This window comes from Adiantum capillus-veneris, chromosome 14 (genome assembly GCF_014529385.1).
Source record: "Adiantum capillus-veneris isolate H3 chromosome 14, ASM1452938v2, whole genome shotgun sequence".
NCBI lineage: Eukaryota > Viridiplantae > Streptophyta > Polypodiopsida > Polypodiales > Pteridaceae > Adiantum > Adiantum capillus-veneris.
In genome coordinates this window covers 143623425-143644864 of record NC_140944.1, presented here as the reverse complement: position 1 = coordinate 143644864, position 21440 = coordinate 143623425, and the positions used below count along the sequence as shown (strand labels likewise).

The 21440-nt window shown below is 41.0% G+C and overlaps 1 protein-coding gene across 1 annotated transcript; it reads right to left on the bottom strand.

Moving 5' to 3' along the window:
- Window positions 1–8010: 8010 nt before the first annotated feature.
- Window positions 8011–21211, bottom strand: LOC147443285 (uncharacterized). Its single transcript, XM_086529491.1, has 6 exons — window positions 21185–21211; window positions 21045–21087; window positions 19951–20000; window positions 19800–19894; window positions 8327–8463; window positions 8011–8249 (listed from the first exon to the last, which is right to left on the bottom strand). The coding sequence occupies exons 1-6, from the start codon at window positions 21209–21211 to the stop codon at window positions 8011–8013; spliced, it is 591 nt and encodes a 196-aa protein (XP_086385617.1).
- Between the last annotated feature and the right edge of the window lie 229 nt (window positions 21212–21440).

Here is a 21440-nt window from a genome sequence, read left to right as displayed (position 1 = left end):
TATAGTATGCACACATACCAATAAAGCTTCTTAGCTCATGTAGATTCCTTGGGTTAGGCCATGATTTTATTACCTCTAACTTTGATGGATCCATACGAATACCATCATGAGAGATAATATGACCTAGATATTGAATCTCTTGAAGGAACAATTCACTTTTCTTTTGGTTGAGAAAAAGTTTGTTCTCCCTCATGGCTTGAAAAATCACTTGGAGATGTTGCTTATGTTCCTCCAAAGACTTGGAGTAGATGATGATATCATCAAAGAACACTCCAGTGAATTTACGATATGGTCTAAACATTTTCTCCATGAGACGATTGAAAGTAGATGGTGCATTAGTCAAGCCAAAAGGCATGACTAGATATTCATAAAGACCAAATGTTGTGCGAAACACGGTCTTTAGGATATCTTCTTCCACTATCCTTATTTGATGATAGCCACTCTTAAGGTCAATCCTACTGAAGTAGGTAGAGCCTTGTAGCTTATCAAACAGATCTTCTACCCGAGGCACGGGCAATCTTTTTTTGATAGTGATATGGTTTAGTGCTCGATAGTCCACACACATACGGTATGTACCATCTTTCTTTTGCACTAAAAGGACTAGAGAACAAAAGGGAGAGGAACTAGGCCTCACCATCCCTTTGTCTACCAATTCCTGTACTTGCCTCATAATCTCCTCTTGTTGAGCTTGTGAGACTCGATAAGGAGGTTTGTTAGGCGGTGAGCTTCTTGGAAGGAGCTCAATACGATGGTCATCATCCCCTCGTTTTGGAGGTAGGTCCATAGGGATATCATCGATGAACACATCTTGGAATCCTTTTAGAAAAGTAGACAAGTCTAACTCTTCTTGATTCCTATCATTTTCATTTGATGAAACATTATTAGCTTTTAGAGACTCTTTGACATAAATCATGTACGCAGAAACTGATCTCTTCATTGATTTATCAAAAGAAAGAGGATTTACAAGTGGAATAGTGCGACCACGCTCACTAGCATCTATATACATGTTCTTTCCCCTGTAGGTGAAGTAAATTCTCCTTTCAGGGAACTTCATGTTGGCAGCCATGCGATCAAACCATGGTGCCCCTAGGATAACATCCTGATGTTGGAGAGGAGAGATGAAGAAGTCTTCTTTGTCGACATAGCTTTGGACATGAAGCCTCAAATTCCCAATAAAGGGAGTAACGGAGGCTTGTTGTCCCTTGAAAGCTGCATCAGCTGTTACTATATCTCCCATCTCAAAAGCTTGAATGCCCAACTTCGTGGCCAACTCAATTGATATGAAGTTGAGAGTAGAGCCAGGGTCAAACAAGATGAAGGCATCATGCTCTATTACCTTTCCCCACGCATAGTAAAGTGATGATCCTTTGCAATGAGCATCCTCTTTTGGAGCTTTGATGGTGGAAGCCCTAGGAGTCTCATTGCGAGTATTCTTCTTGGGGCAAGAACGATAGCCATGTCCTTGCTCTCCACACTTGAAACACTTATGGTCCTTGCGAAAAGCTTCAAGATCTTCAGGAGAGAGTTTGTTTTTACCTTTGTAAACTCCCTTCTCCTTGGACCGATTGTTGTTGTTGTTGTTGTTGTTGTTGGAAGTGCCTTGGGAATTATTTTGAGCATTGGATTTCCCCTTTGCATCATTTTTATCTTTGTTTTCCATGGGCTTGACATTACGTCTAGCCCCTTGATGGAAATTGATGCGTGAAGCAACCATGGTGTGGTGGATTACTTCGGTAATAGTACCGGGCCGTTGAGAGTTGATGTATTTGGCCATCTCTTCAGGTAATCCCGCACAGAATTGTTGTCTTTGTTCAGCAAAGTCTATCTTTTGAAAGACAGTATCTTTGAGATGTAAATCCCAAAACTTGTCTACATACTTGTTGATAGACTCATGAGAGAGAAGCTTCAAGCCGCGCCATTCGGTAAGAACTTTATCTTTAGTATCGCTTGGAAGAAATTGCTTCATGATGGAAACTCGTAGAGTTTTCCATGTCTTTGGGGCTTCTCCATTGCCACAAAGGCTAGCCCACCATTGACGAGCTGATTTTTGGAAGTGCATAGCTACATGGCGTAGCTTGGAGGACTCTGTGAAGCCCTCGTCCCCAAAGGCCGCATCAAATTGCTGGATGAAGGCCAACACTTTGTCGGTAGCACCAAAGGTGCCATCATAGGTGAGAAAAGAGATACTCTTTCCTCCCTCCTTGAACTTCTTTAGCTTTTGTGACCTTTGCCATGCAGGAAATGATTTGCGATGTCCTCCCCTCTTGTATTCTCTAGGAGAATAGCCATAACTTTCATCGAAAGAGGAGGAAGGTGAAGAAGAAGGAGAAGAGGGTGACCTCTTCCTAGCCCTTTTCTTCCTTTGTTTCCTCTCTTGCCTTTCAGAGTGATGAGGAGAAGGACTATGGGTTTCTCTTTTCCTCTTGGGAGGAGTAGGCGATCGTCTGGACCGCCGTCTTCGTGGAGCCACATCTTCAGAGGAACTTAGACTGTCATTGCATTCTTTCTCTTTGGATTCCTCCTCTCGAATGGGAGAGATTCTTCTTTTAGGGGTCTCTTCAAGAGGCCTCCTAAGCTCTCTCTCCTCTGGGAGAGGAAGGGAAATTCCATAAGCACGAAGTTGTTGAGTAACTTCGGCTTGCAAAATAGGGTTGCCCATAGCTTGTTGCAACCTAGTGACGAGATAATTCACAAACATGGGAGCATCATCATTAGCACCTTCATGTGCAAAATCAAAGCTATCAATGTTCATTCTACTCTCTTGATTATTGTTAGCCATGTTAACAAAATTTATGTTTATACCTAGTGTATGCTTTGGCAATACAAAACCTTAGTTGCCACTCCTCTTAGCCTTTGAAAATCGGCTCTTAAGTATCTACACCCACGGCTCAAAGTGGTTAATTATAGAGAGTAGAGGAGTAGGTCTAACATAGCAGAGTTGCCAAGGGTTATCTCCTTTCGGACTTCTTATGGCTTAATAATGGTAAAGCCGTAGGCAAGTCTAGAAAGACTCCATTATAACATCCAAAGCTCCCGAGGTGTGCACCATCCCCCACATAGTGGGCTTAAAAAAACCGATATTAGATCCCAATTCCACTTACTCTATTATAATTAACAACATCAACCATTTATAGGCTACTTAAGGACCTCTCTTCTTAAGCAAGAAAAGAGAAACCAAATGCTGTGATACCAATGTAATGGAATTTGCCTATTCAATTTGAGAGTAGCGGAATTTAATGAGAGTACTTTCAAGAAATGATTTTGTGAGCATAGCGGGTAGACATAATTGAAGATAGCAACATAATCATAGCAATTAGTTAACTTGGCATAGACAATACTTTTGCAAGAGAGAGAATTTAGAGAACATGACAACAGTTGAGGACCGGATTTATGTGGAGCCGGTCCCCCCTCCAATAGGCATTTGTATTATGATTTCTCCCATAAAGAGAGACTTGTTACAATACATTCTTTGTGTTCCTTGTGACCTAGGTGAAGCAATGAAGATGGAAAGCTTCATACATCACCATCATAGCATAACCTAAACTTGAAGAAAGCTTTAACTATACCAAGCCTCAGTCCCAAGACCTCAAACACCTTCGAAGGTGGAGAGAGCTAGCAGGGAATGAGGGTAGGGAAGAGGAAGAAGAAACATTTCATACGAGAAAGAGCTAGTTCCTCACTTATCATAACTCTTGTGCTAGAATACATAATAGCATAGTAATGAAGAAGAAATAGATGGCAAGCTCAAGCATTGAAGCATGGCTCTTGGATGGATTTGCACTCCATAGCCAAGAGTGTTGGTGTAGGCTCTCAACCTCTACTTGCTTGGAGAAAGAGAGGGAGCTCTTGCACTTTGCATAGTACACAATGAGAGTGTTTGTGAGTGTGTGTGGGTGAGTATACCCCCTAAGCACCCCCCTAGCTTGCTTGGGTCGACCCCCCCTTGTAGCTCATGCTTGAAGCTCATTGGACCCCTCCAGGCCTAGCCAATCACAAGCAACATGGGTAGCCTTGGGACAAGTGTCCCCCTTTCCCCTTTGAGAGAGAGGACTTGATAAATGCAAAAACAATTAGATAATTCAATTAATTTATCATTGGACCCCTTTGAAGCCTAGCCAATAGGCTTCAAGCAACACATGAAGGTAACATGGGTAGGGACCTGACATGTGTCCTTGCTGCCTCTTCAAGCTGGGGCTTCCCTTGTGAGTGTGAGTGTGTGTTCTCTCTCTAATCCCTAGGAAAAGGGCTCGCCCCCCCTCTTGTAGGGATGCTTTTGACTTTAGGAGCTCAAGCACCTTAGTCATCAAGCATGACAAAGCACTTGGACTAGGGGGTATTCCCACAAGCATCTCAGGCAAGCATGTCAAGGCACCTCAAGCACCTTAATCAAGCGGCAAGTCAATCACCTCAAGCATGGAGTAAGTGAAGCACCTCAAGCACCTTAATCAAGCACCTCAAGTAGGACAAACACCTCAAGCATGACAAGCACCTCAAGCAGGTCAAGCACCTCGAGCTTGGGCCGGGTTCCCACCTCAAGCTCAGCCCTAGCTTACCTAAGGTCAAAGGACTTTTACACACATTATTGGAGGTCTTCAATGAAGCTAACCCTAAGGTCTTATGCTCCATTGGTTAGCCTTGCTCTTGATAGACCATCTCCCATTTGGGACCCTTTACTATTGGCCCCGTGTTGAGATAGATCTATAAGCACATATCTATATCTTAACACTTGTTCCCATTTATTCTCCCACATTAAGTGATCAATTTAATATGAGAAAATCATTTGGGTTGGTTAGATATTAGATTTTATGACACGGGTAGAATGTGAGGTCGCATCGTACTCTTCAGAAAATGGATTTGTCGATTTGCTAGGGGTGTAGGTGACCCTTGGCACTTCTTCGGGGTCATATGTTGATGGTTTTGGAACTGTTGCCTTTTCTACCTCCTCTGGGAGAATACATTTGTATTCTTGCCCGTACCTATCAACAACAATGATATCCTTCCTCATAGCAATTTCATAAGAGAATAAGTAAAGAACCTTGTCTTTGCTTAATTCGTTTGGGTAGGGTTCTTTGCATCGAAAGTAAGAGACTACTCCCTCGCTCTCATGCTTGTAAATTCCCACATTCTCATTATAAGTAGAGACCCTGGTTGTTTTCTTATCATACATAAAAAGAGCTCCAGGTCAATCAATGTTTGGAGGCTGTACTTGAGTCTCTGAAACCATTTTTCCTTTTGCCACGTTATCTCCATATCTGTTGTAATCCTCAGGGTTACTAACTATCCGATAGTGGTTCCCCTTTTCGTCTCGAAATCTATCTCCATCATCATAGACTCAAATTATTTTCAGTCTCTGAGCAGGTCTTTCTTCAATACAAATACACTTGCGTCCTTGATAGTCAGAATAAACTAGGGCTCCCCTCGAGTTTGTTCCTTCTAAGAAGATGATTAGTGAACTTGGAATCGTTCAAAGGATTTTGGGAGGTTCTTCCTCCCCGCATTGGTCCTTCATCGGAGAAACCTCCTGGCTGTTGACTACCCATGATGAAGAAGGACTTATCCGATGAAGTGTCAGTATCACTACCCTCCTCAATGATCGGTGCTAGTGGATCTAGCCTTGCCTGAGTTACACTCTCCTCAGTGGACACTAAGCTACCTTGATCACCTGCCACCTTTTGATCTCTAAGAATGTGTCTTCTTGATCTTAAATTCATCAAACTTAGCAATGCAACTTATCACAAATCCAACCACTCACCTGGTAAAGGATGAGTCTCCGCACAACTTCTTGCTTTGCTGCTGAATATACCTGTACACAAGCGTTTAATTTCGGCAATCGAATCAAAGCATTTAACCACTAGAGGTGGTCTTAGTAATGATTGGTATAATTGGAGGGTTAACCTCAACCACTACTGTATTTTATACACTTCTGATGCTCTTGATTAGGTCTGCTAATTTGGAACTGTACTCCCCTTGGATGTTGGTCAATTTACATGGAAAGTTTTAATTCTATCTTTGCTCCGTCAAAAGGTCAAACAAGGTCTAATTTCACTTCTGAAAGAAGTTTCGGAACTCTCAAGTCAATTGAAACATCACGCTATTTTCTCAGTCAGCTTTTCTCTTCACTAAGCCCTTGTAGACATCCTACACGTAGGATGTCTATCTGCTCTATTTTGCCTGGAGTTTTCACTATGGATTCCCCTTGATGTGCTGAGTCCACAACTATTTTCACTTTTTGATTTGGACACCTACAAGCTGGTCAATTGATCAGAAATCTGTTCCTGCAGCTTGATGTTGGTATGACTAGTCAAATCAACTCCAATCTGAACCAAAATTGACAAGGAGGCTTGCCTCAAGCTATACAACACCCTACTATGCCTACAGTCAGTTTTTGGCTTCAAATTCATGCATTAGACATTCTACGCGTAGGATGTCTAACTGCTCAAAATGACTTCAAATGCAAAGCATAGACTCCTCTTAAGGTGCTTATCACTTTGGTATGCTCAAAAGGGGGGTTTTATTTTTGCGAGCTTTCAGTTTCGAGCTTTTACAATTGGAACAGTTTTTTCGAGCTTTTAAACCCAAATTTTACACCAATGATATCTTTAAATATCATTGTATAGTGGAAACACTCAAAACCTTACAGTACAATCCTTCAACTAACCAAACACTTTTAAGAAATATGGAAGCATGTCTATGATTATGCAAAATGAAACTTTATAAAAAGCACCATTTGTATGTATTTTTGAGACTGTACTGAAAACGTGGGCTCCCACATGGGATTTCTTTCACATAAACTCTTATTTCCATCACTTTAATGATTTTGTTATCTCAAAAAATCAACACACAAGCCAATGGTGTCAACATAATCTAACTACAAAAGAAAGCTCCAGTCAAAGTCATCTCCACATCATGTGGTGGTCATGTACCAAACAAACACAAATGAAATATCCAAATGAAATGTATGGAGCATACCAAAATGCCATGTCAACGCCATATGGCTGCCATGTACATAAAAACATAAATCAAAACATGAAGATGTGTACTGTCAGAATAGAGTTTCCTCAACCAAATGTGCATCTGCAATCAACATTTCACAGGTCCACATGCAATATCGGTCAAACATCTTTCATAGAGCACATGATCTAGCTCTAGACACATGCAATGCCTCATATCTTCCGCAGAAGCTCGGCCCAAACCACCACACCCTGCAAACAAGTCCAAAACATAGTCATGAGGCTCAGTACAACATAATCTAACTACAAAAGAAAGCTCCAATCAAAGTCATCTCCACATCATGTGGCGGTCATGTACCAAACAAACACAAATGAAATATCCAAATGAAATGTATGGAGCATACCAAAATGCCATGTCAATGTCATATGGCCGCCATGTACATAAAAACATAAATCAAAACATGAAGATGTGTATTGTCAGAATAGAGTTTCCTCAACCAAATGTGCATCCGCAATCAACATTTCAAAGGTCCACATGCAATATTGGTCAAACATCTTTCATAGAGCACATGATCTAGCTCTAGACACATGCAATGCCTCATATCTTCTGCAGAAGCTCGGCCCAAACCACCATACCCCACAAACAAGTCCAAAACATAGTCATGAGGCTCAGTAAATGTTGCCAGCAACCACCTGACCATATAAAAAATAAATTAGAAACCGAATGCAAACACATATATACCATAACATTCACTAGTATCATACTTTGGACTAGTCTTACCGAAAGAACAAAGAAGACCGCTCTGCCCCGCCTTTAAGAATAACACCATCAATCTCAATGGGGAAGACTACATCATCTATCATGTAGCTACAATCTGCTGGAAACAATCTCTCGGCAATTTTCTCCCCTACCTCTCTATCATAGTGTGGCACAGGATGGCCAATACGATACCAAAGACACATGGTAAGATCAAGTACCTGCATGAATAAAAAACTCAAAGAATGAATGGCATAGCTACAATGTTTTTGGTTAGGAAATTAAACTATGAAACTTAGTTTGTTATCTTATTGCCTCTCTAGAGAGTGGGTGCCGATATGCCTTCTTATTACACATGAGAGTCCATGTACGTAAGAGCACAAGTCCTACCCTAGTTGCATCTGCAATAAAATCTCCAATATGCTCGGCCATGCACATGGTCACTAAAAACCCCTCATCGGCCAAAAACTCACGAGCAACATCCATGCACCCTGTCACTAGACCCCTGGAAAATGTGTTCCACTTGGGAACACTCATGCCCTCTACAAAAGTGAATGATGACATGTAAGCAGACAACCATAGTTAGTTGTAGGTACTAGTCCAAAGAAAAGTTACTTACCCAATGGGATTGGTCCTAGACCATCTACAAGCAAACTTGTAGGAAAATCTGCAAAGATAAAACTAGCAACCTCATGACATGGCACACCATCTTTGCTATATAGATTTGTATTCTGTGTCGCAAAAAATTTGTTGATGATATAAGAAAACCAAACAAGAATTATGTTAAAAATCATAGAACAATGCAAGAAGAAAATGCAAATAAGTAAGCACTATGAAAATCTACCTATTGATAGCCGTTTTTCGGGTCTTTGTAATTGCCACAGTGAGTTACCTCACCCTACCAAAATCACCCAAACACTGTGGCTATCCCTACCATTTCACTGTACATAGGTGTGCGTGAGTCACGGGACTTTTCCCATATCTTCTTAAAAAACCCTCAATTAGCTAGCCATTGGGCCAGTTGAGCCAAAAATAAAAAATAGAAAATAAAATATAAGTATATTATGGCCCATGCGTATGTAAATATTTCTTTGTATATAGGGCCTAAATAAAAGATTTTTTCATAATTATTTTGGTATTTATTTTAATATTTCTACCTAGGTGTGTGATATTTATGCTCTGTACATTGCCTCACCATTACCACAATTTTTCTTACCATTTTTCTTATTCTTTATTCCATATAGAAATATTTTCCTGTAAGCTTCTCTTATACTTGGTGTAACTCCATACCAACAAAAATCCAAAAAAACTAGTTCTATTTATGTGTATATTTTTTTCACTATTGTGATTTTTCCTTCCTACATATATTCTCTATTACTCTCATAAATTAGACCACCAAAAATATTCATCTTTTTATGGTAGACTCATAATGAGAGAGATTTCTTTTGACCCCTTTATATTTTTTTCCACTTATATTATTTATATTTGACATGTACATATTTTTGAGACTCCTCAATATTTCATTTTCTTAGTTGTACTATTCACTTATATCATAATCTCAACAATATCTTCAATTATAGACCTACCAAATAAGGTCAAGGGTAGGTGGCATGCATACATGCACTATGGAGGGCTCACTCTTGGAGGTATTCAAAAGAATCATCCAAAGAAGGACCCCACAAGGACCTTGTGCAGTGGAAAAAAACGGTCGGTTTTGCTGAATTTTTAAAGTTCACTTGCTCTCCGAATTTGAAAAGGTGATACAAACAAAAGTTGTAGCTCGTGGGCTGAACTTTTGCCTCAAAGTTTTCCATATTTTTTTGAGCTACGAGCTGTGAGCTATGATTTTATTAGTGGACCCCAGTTTTCCCATGCTATGCAGCCACACTCGCTCTTCCACTTTATCATTTTCCTCTTTCACACACACTTCTCCACTCATCATCCCCACCTCTCTCACCACTCCTCTCTGCACCCTACTCACCTTCTCCTCAACCTTGAAGAATAAGAAAAACCATGGTGAACTCATACCTCCCACACACAATTCCATTCCAAAATTGACCACCTAGTCTCATTTTTCCTCCTCCAAATTACCCATATCTATCAAAAAAACCACAAAATTCAGCCTCTTCTCTTAAAAGACAGCATCATGGTGGTTGATTACTCAGCTTCAATTACCTTGTCTCTCAAGGAAGGTCAAGAGTGGAGAAAAAATGTACCGTCAAAGCTAGTGGACCGTCAACAAGCGTCAAAATTGGCCCTACTCAAGACACTTGGAGCATCAACCTTGTAAGAAATCCACCTTTTCTTACCTCTTAAGAGTTTTTCTTCCTTATTTGTATCCTACATGGATACTCCCATTGTAAATATCCAATTCCATTTGTAAATTAATACTAACTCTACTAACACTAACCCACTATGAAAAGTCCTATCACCTCCATTTCTCTCCTCTCTCTTTCCCCACCAACTTCTTGATAATTCCAAGCAAAAGAAATTAGATAAATTGCTGAAAATCTAACCCAACCATGGTTAGAGGAGTAACCCTAGCCTTCAAAATTGCTATAAAAGGAGGGTGTAGCTAGCACAAAAAGGGGGAGCCATAAGCAAGAGCACTATGCTATAGCTTGAGAAGCCAAGCTCAACCTCTCTAGAAGGAGCTCTTGAGTGGAAGCTCATTGTCTTATGCATGTGCATGTGTTGTAATAGGGGATTAGCAAGGGAACTCTATGCCATTGTAAGAGAGAGAGTGATCATTCAATTGAGAGTAGGAAATCTATCATTTCTCCTACTAGTGTAAGCCCAACATTTGCTGAATCAAGGAGGGTGGATTTGGACTAAGCTTGGATACTTTGTCTCCCTTCCAACGTGAAGTAATGGACAACAATGATGCGTAAGTGTCTTGGTGTTTTTTGTTAAGTTCTTGATAGCTTGTCTCTGGTGTTGTCATCAATCTAGCCATAAATCCCACATACTGTAAGAGGGCGACAGGGTGGAGAGGACTCCCTTGGCCTTAAGACAGTGATTGGGATGGCTTTTCTTGTGATGTGTTGTGGTGAAATTTACGCAAGCTATGTTGAACAAATACTAATCTCACTTTGATTTGTCATGAAAAATTTGTAAGAAGGTACTAATGCAACAAGCACCCCCTCCCCCGTTCTCTCTCTTTCTTAAATATATAGTTGTGTTTGCTTGATCATTGCCGATACGTTTCAAAGCAGCCCGAGCACTATCTCTCTCTCTCTCTCTCTCTCGTGTTTTAGTGTGTGAGAGTGTTCCATTGGTGTTAGGGTTAGTGTAAATTCCTTGCTTGTTTGTGGGTTGCTCTAACGATTCTCCTCTTTTGCGTCCTAGTTCGCTCTTAAACTAGGTGGTGCCCCTTGTGTAGTTGGGATTTGGCTGTGGGTTTGTTGTTTTGGTTTGTGTTGTGTTGTGCCCCAGCCCCATTGAGCAGCACGGGAGCCTTGAAGGGTGTCTAGAGGTTGCTCTTCTTGTTGCCCGCCCCGGACCGCCTCAAATTGGTGCCCCCGCTGAGGACAGGCTTGTGTATGTTTTGTGAAGGCTTAACCTTTAGCATAATCAAGTAGCTTGCATGAATCACGAGAATTTGTATGATCCCTTCATTCCCATTGCAAGGCAAAAGGTACACATAATTGTTAGTACTAAGTTGCAATTTCAACGTGTCATTCGTAGAATTTTAGGTCCTCTTAGGTTGGCCGAGATAAACGCTTCAGTAAATCCTTTTATTTTGCCTCTCATTAGGTACGACCTTAGTTTGGACGTCTATATTTTTGTTTTGTTTTAAGAATTAGGTCATGCATAGACCATGGATAATGGCCCAGGAATACAGGTTTTTCCCTTTCATTTCACTCCACACATTAGAGTAAACATTGCAATTAGTAGAAGAATCCATTTTCAACAACGTATGGTATTCATGTTTGGTGCCCAAAGAGCAGGAGAAATTCTCGAGTCACCAAACCCTGTCATTCTACCTCTTATTGATTATCATAGGTCATTTGATGTGAATATTTTTATTTTGTTGTAGAATAGATTGCAATTTAGAAAATATTATTGTGTAAATCTTTTAAAGAAAGAGAAAACAAAAACGCGTCACTTTGAAATCAATTCAATGGAGAGCCAACGCCAAATGTCTGGATATCCTCTTTTCTTTGGAGAGCCTAGAGAGGATGCAGAATTATTTCTAGCGAATTTCAAGATGTCTTGCCGTATCAAGAGGATAGAAACTGATCAAGAACGTGTAGAAATGTTTGAGGTGGTCCTTAGGAAAGATGCTAGCACTTGGTTTGACTCTTTGCCTGAGGAAGTTAAAGAAAATTACACGGAAGTTTTGAATCGTTTCAAGAAATACTTCTTTGATCCCCAAAACACTCAGAAATTATGGCAAGACATTGTTTCTCATAAGCAAAAAGACTTAGATGACTACTACTTGTACAAGCAAGAGTTCCTACGTCTCTGGGCTCTATGGATATGAAATGTTGCTAACCCTGGTCATGGTGCAGAATTTCTAAAGAAGGAGAGGTTCATAGTCAGACTCTTTCCTGACCTTAAGGTAAAAGTTGAGGCGGGTGCACCTGCTAATTTGATGCAGCGGAAACTAGGGCTGCTGAGAAGTATAGGAAACTCAAGTGCTTAAGGGGAGAGGTTCCAATAGAAGTTCTTAGACCCAAAGGTAAGTCACAAGCATCAACATCTAGGGAGCTTCCTGAGGTAACGGCTGAAGTGATTGAGAAGTTAAATGAATCTTTAAGCAGCCTGTCAATTCACCTTGCACAAGCTGTAGGTCCAAAGGAACAAGCAAAGAAGTCAGAAGAGAGAGAGCCACGAACTAGGAGAGTCTTGCAATGTTGGAATTGCGGAGAGTCTGGACATGGGATGTATAATTGTCCTTGGCCCCGTGGAGAGCCAGGGAGACCTAACTTGAATTACCCAGTGATGAATGCAGGAGAAGGAGCTGGTCAACAACCAAGGCTTCTACAAAGGCCAAATGGACCAAGACCACCTCCACAAGGGGTAGAAGGAGTTCCACCTTTGCCAGATCCAAATGTGCATGTGGTAGAGGTGACAAATTCAAATGAGGTTGACATGGAAGCCAATGGCATTAAGCGTGGCCGAGGGAAAGGTAAAGAGAAAGAAGGAGTCACATCACAGAGTGACCATGGACAAGGCAAAAAGGCAAAGGAGACCAAGGAAACCAAGAGGACTCAACGTCGTATCAACCTCCAAGACTTCCCTCTTGGACATGGTATGGATCCGTACAACTTGTTGGAAGACATGAGAGGTAAGGGTCCTGATATTTCATGGCCTCAATTTCTTGCATTATGTCCACAAGTTAGGAGGGATTTAACAAGGGCAGTTAGCACTAGGAGAAAGGTAAAAGAGAGTGTGCCTGTTGTAAAAATTGCACAAGCTGAAATGAATGAGGACATTACACCGGTGCTAGACTGTTACATCAAAGGAAGATTGGTTAGGAAAGGTCTAGTGGATGGGGGTGCACAAATTTGCATCATGACAGAGGGACTCATGCAAAGACTAGGCATGCACATCCATGAGACACCTGAAATCAAAGTCAAGATGGCAAACAATAGCAAGGCTAGGTGTGTAGGCATTTGTAAAAATGTCTTTGTAGAGGCCTTTTGCATTAAGAAAGCGGTGGATTTTTATGTTATGTCGACCAAGGGAAGTGGTTATCCATTTATCCTAGGAAGACCATGGCTAATGAAAATGCGAGCTTTGCAGGATTGGGAGAGTGGGAAATTAATTTGCAGGAATGACAATCATAAGAAGGTTGTCTTTGACATGAAGGAGCAATGCCAAGAGGAGCTCCATGAAGAATCATCTCAAAGTGAGACGGAAGAAGGTTGGACTGATAGCACTTCAGAAGAAGAAAGTAGCGGCAGCATTACTGAAGAGGAGTCTTCCATCGAAGTCATGGGGGTAAGGTTTAAGCCAAGCAACCAAGAGACCTCTTGTCAAGGCTTGGAGGAGGTAGGTCCTCAAGAGAAGGTGTTCAAGATGAAGGGATGCTGGAAGGTATTCTATCAACAACACTTACAAAGGATGAAAGAGAGGAGTTCAAATGTGTGCTAAGGAAATTTCCTAGGATTTTTGCTAAAGACTACACCGATGTGCGTGGAGTAGATGCTGTTCAACACAAAATTGAGTTGAAGCCAGAGGCCACACCTAAGGCTCAGAAGCTACGAAGGCTAGGAGTCATCAAGGAGCAGGCTTTACTCAAGGAGGTAAGAAAGCTTCTAGCAGCAGGTTTCATTTATCCAGTGGAGAATTCAGAGTGGGTCTCTCCCGTTGTTGTCACTCCTAAGAAAAACGGAAAGTGGAGGGTGTGTGTGGATTACCGTCCACTCAATGAGGCAACAAAAAGAGATCACTTTCCCCTCCCATTTCAGGATGAGATACTAAATGAGGTAGCTGGTCATGAGAAGTACACTGTGTGTGATGGCTACTCAGGCTACTTTCAAATAGGTATCGCATTGGAAGATCAATTGAAAACAACCTTTATCACTCCTTGGGGTTGTTATGCTTTTAGAGTCATGCCATTTGGTCTGACAAATGCTCCTGCAACATTCCAACGTTTCATGAACATGGTGTTTCAAGCATTCTTTGGAAAGTCAATTAGGGTGTTCATTGAAGATTTCTGCATTTATAGCTCAAAATCATTGCATCTACAAAGGGTAGAAGAAGGTTTAAAGAAGCTCTATGACATGGGAGGTCAACTCAACCCCGACAAGTGTCACATAGCTGAGGATGAAGTGATCTTGCTTGGTCACAAGGTTTCCTATAAAGGCATTGAGGTGGATCCTTCAAAGGCAAAGGCTCTTATTGAGATCCCCTCACCCAAGAATCTCAAAGAGGTCATATCATTCATTCAAAAAGTGAAGTATATGTCACACTTTATTCACTTAGCTTCGGAGTTGCTTCATCCTTTGCAAAAGTTGACACAACAAGTAGAATTTGCATGGTCTGATGAGCTTGAAGAGTATTTTTGTAACATTAAAGTCATTTTGTCAGAGCTACCAACACTCATGCCTCCTTGTTGGGAGTACACATTCTTTGTTAGCTCTAGTGTTGGAAGGGAAACAATTGGTGTTGTGTTGCTACAACAAGATCCCCACAGTACAAGGATGCGACCCATCTACTTTGCTAGTAGGGTCATGAATGCTTTGGAGAGAGACTACATAGAAGCAGAACTCATGATGCTTTCTCTCATGTTTGCGGTGAGAAAGTTTAGATCCTACCTGCTACCAAAACCTTTTGTAATTCTCACTGCAGAGAATTTGTTCCCTTGGGTGTCATCTCAAATGAATCTTAGTACTAGGATCTCAAAGTGGATTATGGAGTTGCAAGAGTTTGAATACTCTTTCAAGGTAGAAGATAGTGTGCGTGCACAATTGGCAGGGATTCTCACTTATAGGGTGCATGAAAAGGAGATTAAGGTGCCTGAAGTAAAGACCCTACCATTACCACCACCAAAAAGTATTCCTAATGCTTTTACCTTGTTCTTTGATGGAGCTTTTCGTCGAGCCACAGGAAAAGCAGGGGGAGGGCTAGTGTTGCTCAACCCAAGTGGAGAGGTGGTCATGAAAGAGAAGTTCAATCTACCAAGTTCAGCTAGCAACAATGAAGCAGAATACGACACACTAATTCATGGTTTGAAGATGTGCATTGGCCAAGGGATACAACGCCTCATGGTAAAGGGAGATGCACTTCTCATTGTTAAACAGATTTTAGGCATTTGGGCATGCAAGAATGAAAGCTTACGGACAAAAGTTCATGCCATTCGTAGATTGTTTAATCAATTTGAAGAAGTGCAACTATATCATATTCCTAGGAAACAGAATGAAGATGCCGATTTACTTGCACAACAAGCAGTTACATGTGTTGAGAGAGAAGTGCAGTTCATCATGGTGGCAGCAGCTGTCAAGCAACCGAGATACCAGGGATTGGAGTCATTGGCTTTCATTATCGGCTACACTTTGGAGGGTGAGTTTCCACAAGACTTCACGAAGGCTCATAAGAGGAGACTCATGAAGAAGGCAAGTTTCTATCTCTTCCTAGAAGGCTCCCTCTATCAAAGAGGGAAGGATCAAGTGTGCAGGAGAGTACCAACTATCGAGGAAATTCCAGCCATTCTAAAAGGTTTGCATGAAGAGGCATGTGGTGGTCATTTTGCCCAAGAATCAACTGTGAAGAAGATTTTGCTTGCGGGGTATGTTTGGCCAAGCTTGCATGTGGATGTTCAACATTGGTGTAAAAGCTGTCACAATTGTCAGATAAATGGAAATAGAAGGTTGGTGCATGGCCCGAGGCAAATAGTGCTTGCAAATGGACCCTTTGAAAAGTGGGGCATTGATGCTATGGGTCCTCTGCCTAGGACAAAAAATGGTAAACTCTACATTCTAGTGGCTGTAGACTATATGACTAGGTGGGTGGAAGCTCAAAGTGTGGCAAGAGTGAATGAGAGGACAGTTAGCAAGTTTGTGTACAATCACATTTGTTGCAGATTTGGCACACCTTTGGAGATTGTTTCTGATAATGGTCCAGGGTTTAGGAAGGGCTTGCTCACAGAAGTTTGTGAAGAGCTTCACATTCTACATCGTCATAGCACACCATACTACCCACAGTCAAATGGTTTGGTGGAGGAGGCTAATGGTGTCATTGCAGGAATCATTAGAAAGATGGTGCAAAACAAGACAAAATTATGGGATGACTTCTTGGATGGTGCCTTGTGGGCATATCGAACCACATATAGGGAAGCCACGGAGTTCACACCATTTCACTTGGTCTATGGTCAAGAGGCTTTGCAGCCTATCGAGCTCAACATTCCAACAATGCGACTTCATGGAAAAGGAGCACAAGATGATCAAGAGGTATGGATGGATCGACTTCTTACGTTAGTGGAGCTTGAGTGGAAAAGAGAAGCAGCATATGAGTGCTACAAGAGGAAAGCCACACAAGCGAAAGAAACGCACGACAAGAAACTGAAGGACAAAGGCATCAAGGAAGGAGAGCGTGTGCTAAGGTATGACAATCGACTTGACAATCGTTTTGATGCCAAGTTTGAAACAAGATGGCAGGGGCCATACATAGTCAATAAGGCTTTCAATTCTAGTTACTATCAGCTTATGGACTTGAATGGTAAAGAGCACTCTAGGAAGGTAAACGGGTATCGCTTGAAGCCCTATTTGAGTCGCCTTCTACCAAAGGATCTACCAAAGATCTGTCCAAAGGCCGCTGTCTCATGTAAGTATTGTTACATGAAGCATGAGTGTAACTCTAGCCAAAATTCTGAGGGGCCAAACAATAAAGATCTCGTCAAGGACTCTGAAGCACTCTCTTTGGAAAAGATGCTCTATGATGGTACCTAAATATACCATCATCCAGGGGGAGGGCTAATGATAGCCGTTTTTCGGCTCTTTGTAATTGCCACAGTGAGTTACCTCACCCTACCAAAATCACCCAAACACTGTGGCTATCCCTACCATTTCACTGTACATAGGTGTGCGTGAGTCACGGGACTTTTCCCATATCTTCTTAAAAAACCCTCAATTAGCTAGCCATTGGGCTAGTTGAGCCAAAAAAATAAAAATAAAAATAAAATATAAGTATATTATGGCCCATGCGTATGTAAATATTTCTTTGTATATAGGGCCTAAATAAAAGATTTTTTCATAATTATTTTGGTATTTATTTTAATATTTCTACCTAGGTGTGTGATATTTATGCTCTGTACATTGCCTCACCATTACCACAATTTTTCTTACCATTTTTCTTATTCTTTATTCCATATAGAAATATTTTCATGTAAGCTTCTCTTATACTTGGTGTAACTCCATCCCAACAAAAATCCAAAAAAACTAGTTCTATTTATGTGTATATTTTTTTCACTATTGTGATTTTTTCCTTCCTACATATATTCTCTATTACTCTCATAAATTAGACCACCAAAAATATTCATCTTTTATGGTAGACTCATAATGAGAGAGATTTCTTTTGACCCCTTTATATTTTTTTCCACTTATATTATTTATATTTGACATGTACATATTTTTGAGACCCCTCAATATTTCATTTTCTTAGTTGTACTATTCACTTATATCATAATCTCAACAATATCTTCAATTATAGACCTACCAAATAAGGTCAAGGGTAGGTGGCATGCATACATGCACTATGGAGGGCTCACTCTTGGAGGTATTCAAAAGAATCATCCAAAGAAGGACCCCACAAGAACCTTGTGCAGTGGAAAAAAACGGTCGGTTTTGCTGAATTTTTAAAGTTCACTTGCTCTCCGAATTTGAAAAGGTGATACAAACAAAAGTTGTAGCTCGTGGGCTGAACTTTTGCCTCAAAGTTTTCCATATTTTTTTGAGCTACGAGCTGTGAGCTATGATTTTATTAGTGGACCCCAGTTTTCCCATGCTATGCAGCCACACTCGCTCTTCCACTTTATCATTTTCCTCTTTCACACACACTTCTCCACTCATCATCCCCACCTCTCTCACCACTCCTCTCTGCACCCTACTCACCTTCTCCTCAACCTTGAAGAATAAGAGAAACCATGGTGAACTCATACCTCCCACACACAATTCCATTCCAAAATTGACCACCTAGTCTCATTTTTCCTCCTCCAAATTACCCATATCTATCAAAAAAACCACAAAATTCAGCCTCTTCTCTTAAAAGACAGCATCATGGTGGTTGATTACTCAGCTTCAATTACCTTGTCTCTCAAGGAAGGTCAAGAGTGGAGAAAAAATGTACCGTCAAAGCTAGTGGACCGTCAACAAGCGTCAAAATTGGCCTTACTCAAGACACTTGGAGCATCAACCTTGTAAGAAATCCACCTTTTCTTACCTTTTAAGAGTTTTTCTTCCTTATTTGTATCCTACATGGATACTCCCATTGTAAATATCCAATTCCATTTGTAAATTAATACTAACTCTACTAACACTAACCCACTATGAAAAGTCCTATCACCTCCATTTCTCTCCTCTCTCTTTCCCCACCAACTTCTTGATAATTCCAAGCAAAAGAAATTAGATAAATTGCTGAAAATCTAACCCAACCATGGTTAGAGGAGTAACCCTAGCCTTCAAAATTGCTATAAAAGGAGGGTGTAGCTAGCACAAAAAGGGGGAGCCATAAGCAAGAGCACTATGCTATAGCTTGAGAAGCCAAGCTCAACCTCTCTAGAAGGAGCTCTTGAGTGGAAGCTCATTGTCTTATGCATGTGCATGTGTTGTAATAGGGGATTAGCAAGGGAACTCTATGCCATTGTAAGAGAGAGAGTGATCATTCAATTGAGAGTAGGAAATCTATCATTTCTCCTACTAGTGTAAGCCCAACATTTGCTGAATCAAGGAGGGTGGATTTGGACTAAGCTTGGATACTTTGTCTCCCTTCCAACGTGAAGTAATGGACAACAATGATGCGTAAGTGTCTTGGTGTTTTTTGTTAAGTTCTTGATAGCTTGTCTCTGGTGTTGTCATCAATCTAGCCATAGATCCCACATACTGTAAGAGGGCGACAGGGTGGAGAGGACTCCCCTGGCCTTAAGACAGTGATTGGGATGGCTTTTCTTGTGATGTGTTGTGGTGAAATTTACGCAAGCTATGTTGAACAAATACTAATCTCACTTTGATTTGTCATGACAAATTTGTAAGAAGGTACTAATGCAACAAGCACCCCCTCCCCCGTTCTCTCTCTTTCTTAAATATATAGTTGTGTTTGCTTGATCATTGCCGATACGTTTCAAAGCAGCCCGAGCACTATCTCTCTCTCTCTCTCTCTCTCTCTCGTGTTTTAGTGTGTGAGAGTGTTCCATTGGTGTTAGGGTTAGTGTAAATTCCTTGCTTGTTTGTGGGTTGCTCTAACGATTCTCCTCTTTTGCGTCCTAGTTCGCTCTTAAACTAGGTGGTGCCCCTTGTGTAGTTGGGATTTGGCTGTGGGTTTGTTGTTTTGGTTTGTGTTGTGTTGTGCCCCAGCCCCATTGAGCAGCACGGGAGCCTTGAAGGGTGTCTAGAGGTTGCTCTTCTTGTTGCCCGCCCCGGACCGCCTCACTATCAAGGGCAAACTTATCAATTTGCGATATATCCACAAGCAAAACATCTACAATAGTTTGGTAATGGAGCCCTGCAAGCATTATCCAAATTAGCTTTGAATTAGGAAATATGGAAGACAGATATGCTAACAATTTTCTTAAACGTACACAGATCGTGTGATCGGCCTTCTCTCCCAAGCCTCTCGCCCAAGTGAAGACTCTGCAACAAACGAAGTAGTGTGCACCAATGAGGATGTAGTGGGCACATTAGAAAAAGGTGCCATATGGGGTATAGTGGTTCCCAAAGAGGACATGCCGGGCTCTGCAGATGGCACAATGGGAGGCATTGAAGAAGGAGTGGATTTCCTTGATGTACTTGGAGGCTCCATTTTCCCTTTACCCTTCTTGAGTACATTGCTTGCTAGTGGAGTACCTTGAGAGCCACTCTCAATGGTGTTTTGAGTAACTCCTTGAGAAACGGGAGGGAGAGTCTCTTCTTGTGTCTCCTGTAAGTACTCATCTCTCTCATTTTGAAACCCTTCACTCAACAACCATATAGCACAATATCACATAAATTAGTACTAAAGTAAGACATATACATTCTCAAAATAAAAGATCCACTAGTGTTAAGATACTTACTCTTAAGTAATTCCAACTCTCGCTTTGGAATAACTCCTAGTGGATAATCCAACCACCAAGGACAAACCTTGGCTTCCCATGTTGTCAGATTCCTTTCAATCAAAGAGGGAGAGAACATTGTATTCTCATCATGTACATCAATCCACTCTCTAGTGAATAATGGGGCTTCATTCAATTCTTGCGCCTCAACGCATTGCATAACCCATCTACACAATTTTTAGAGCATCATCCACTTTGAAAAGCATATAAACGCAATGGCATAATAAATGTCATGTATCCTAAAAAAAAAAAGGAAGAGTCTCCTTTGTATGGAGAATACTTTTTCAAGATAAACCATAAACCCTATCTTGGGCTCCCACAAGGGATTGAAGTGTTTTCAACATAGACATTATACACACGCATATTGTCAAAAGAACCATCCACCCCATATCCAGGGCTTCCACAGGGAATTTAAGAATTTTTTGTAAACACAAAATGAAATTTCATCATTCTCAAAATGAGCCACTGTCACCAAACCATGACAAAAAAATGAAATGCTCTTTTTTTGCAAGAGTGCAAGTGGAAGATGCAAACCTGTAAATCACTCTCTTAGCCGCCGACAACACAAGCTCCGACATCTTCTCACTAGAGTCGGAAGACTTCACCGCATCCATTAGATAAATAAAAGCCTACATACATAGTAAAAATCAAAAAGCACACTCAACTTCATCTTGTGTAAATTAAAACATGTCTATATTCTTTTAAAAACAATGGTCAAGCGTCTACCTGCAAAATATGATTCTTCATGCTCATCTTGTAGAATAGGTCAAAAGAATTAGGAAGTTGTGGACCTTCTACTTGAATCCTTTCAATCATAAGTGTAGCCTCCCCATGCAAGTGAGCCCAATAAGTCTCCTTTTTCATGTAACTTCTGAAAAGCTTGTTATCACCAAAATGAAGATACTGTGGATCCTTAGACTTAGTGAGGCTCATGAGGTGCAAAATTATCTTCTTTCTACAAGCAATAAGAACAATATACCAC

What these genes read in the sequence shown, in the direction of transcription:
- LOC147443285 (XM_086529491.1), bottom strand. Translation starts at nt 21,211, where the DNA reads ATGAGCATGAAGAATCATATTTTGCAG. An exon ending in GAAGGCCGATCACACGATCT is followed by an intron (nt 19,895 to 19,950) that starts GTGTACGTTTAA and finishes CCTAATTCAAAG; the next exon opens with CTAATTTGGATAATGCTTGC. An exon ending in GATAAGTTTGCCCTTGATAG is followed by an intron (nt 8,464 to 19,799) that starts TGAGGCGGTCCG and finishes GTTTTCTTATAT; the next exon opens with CATCAACAAATTTTTTGCGA.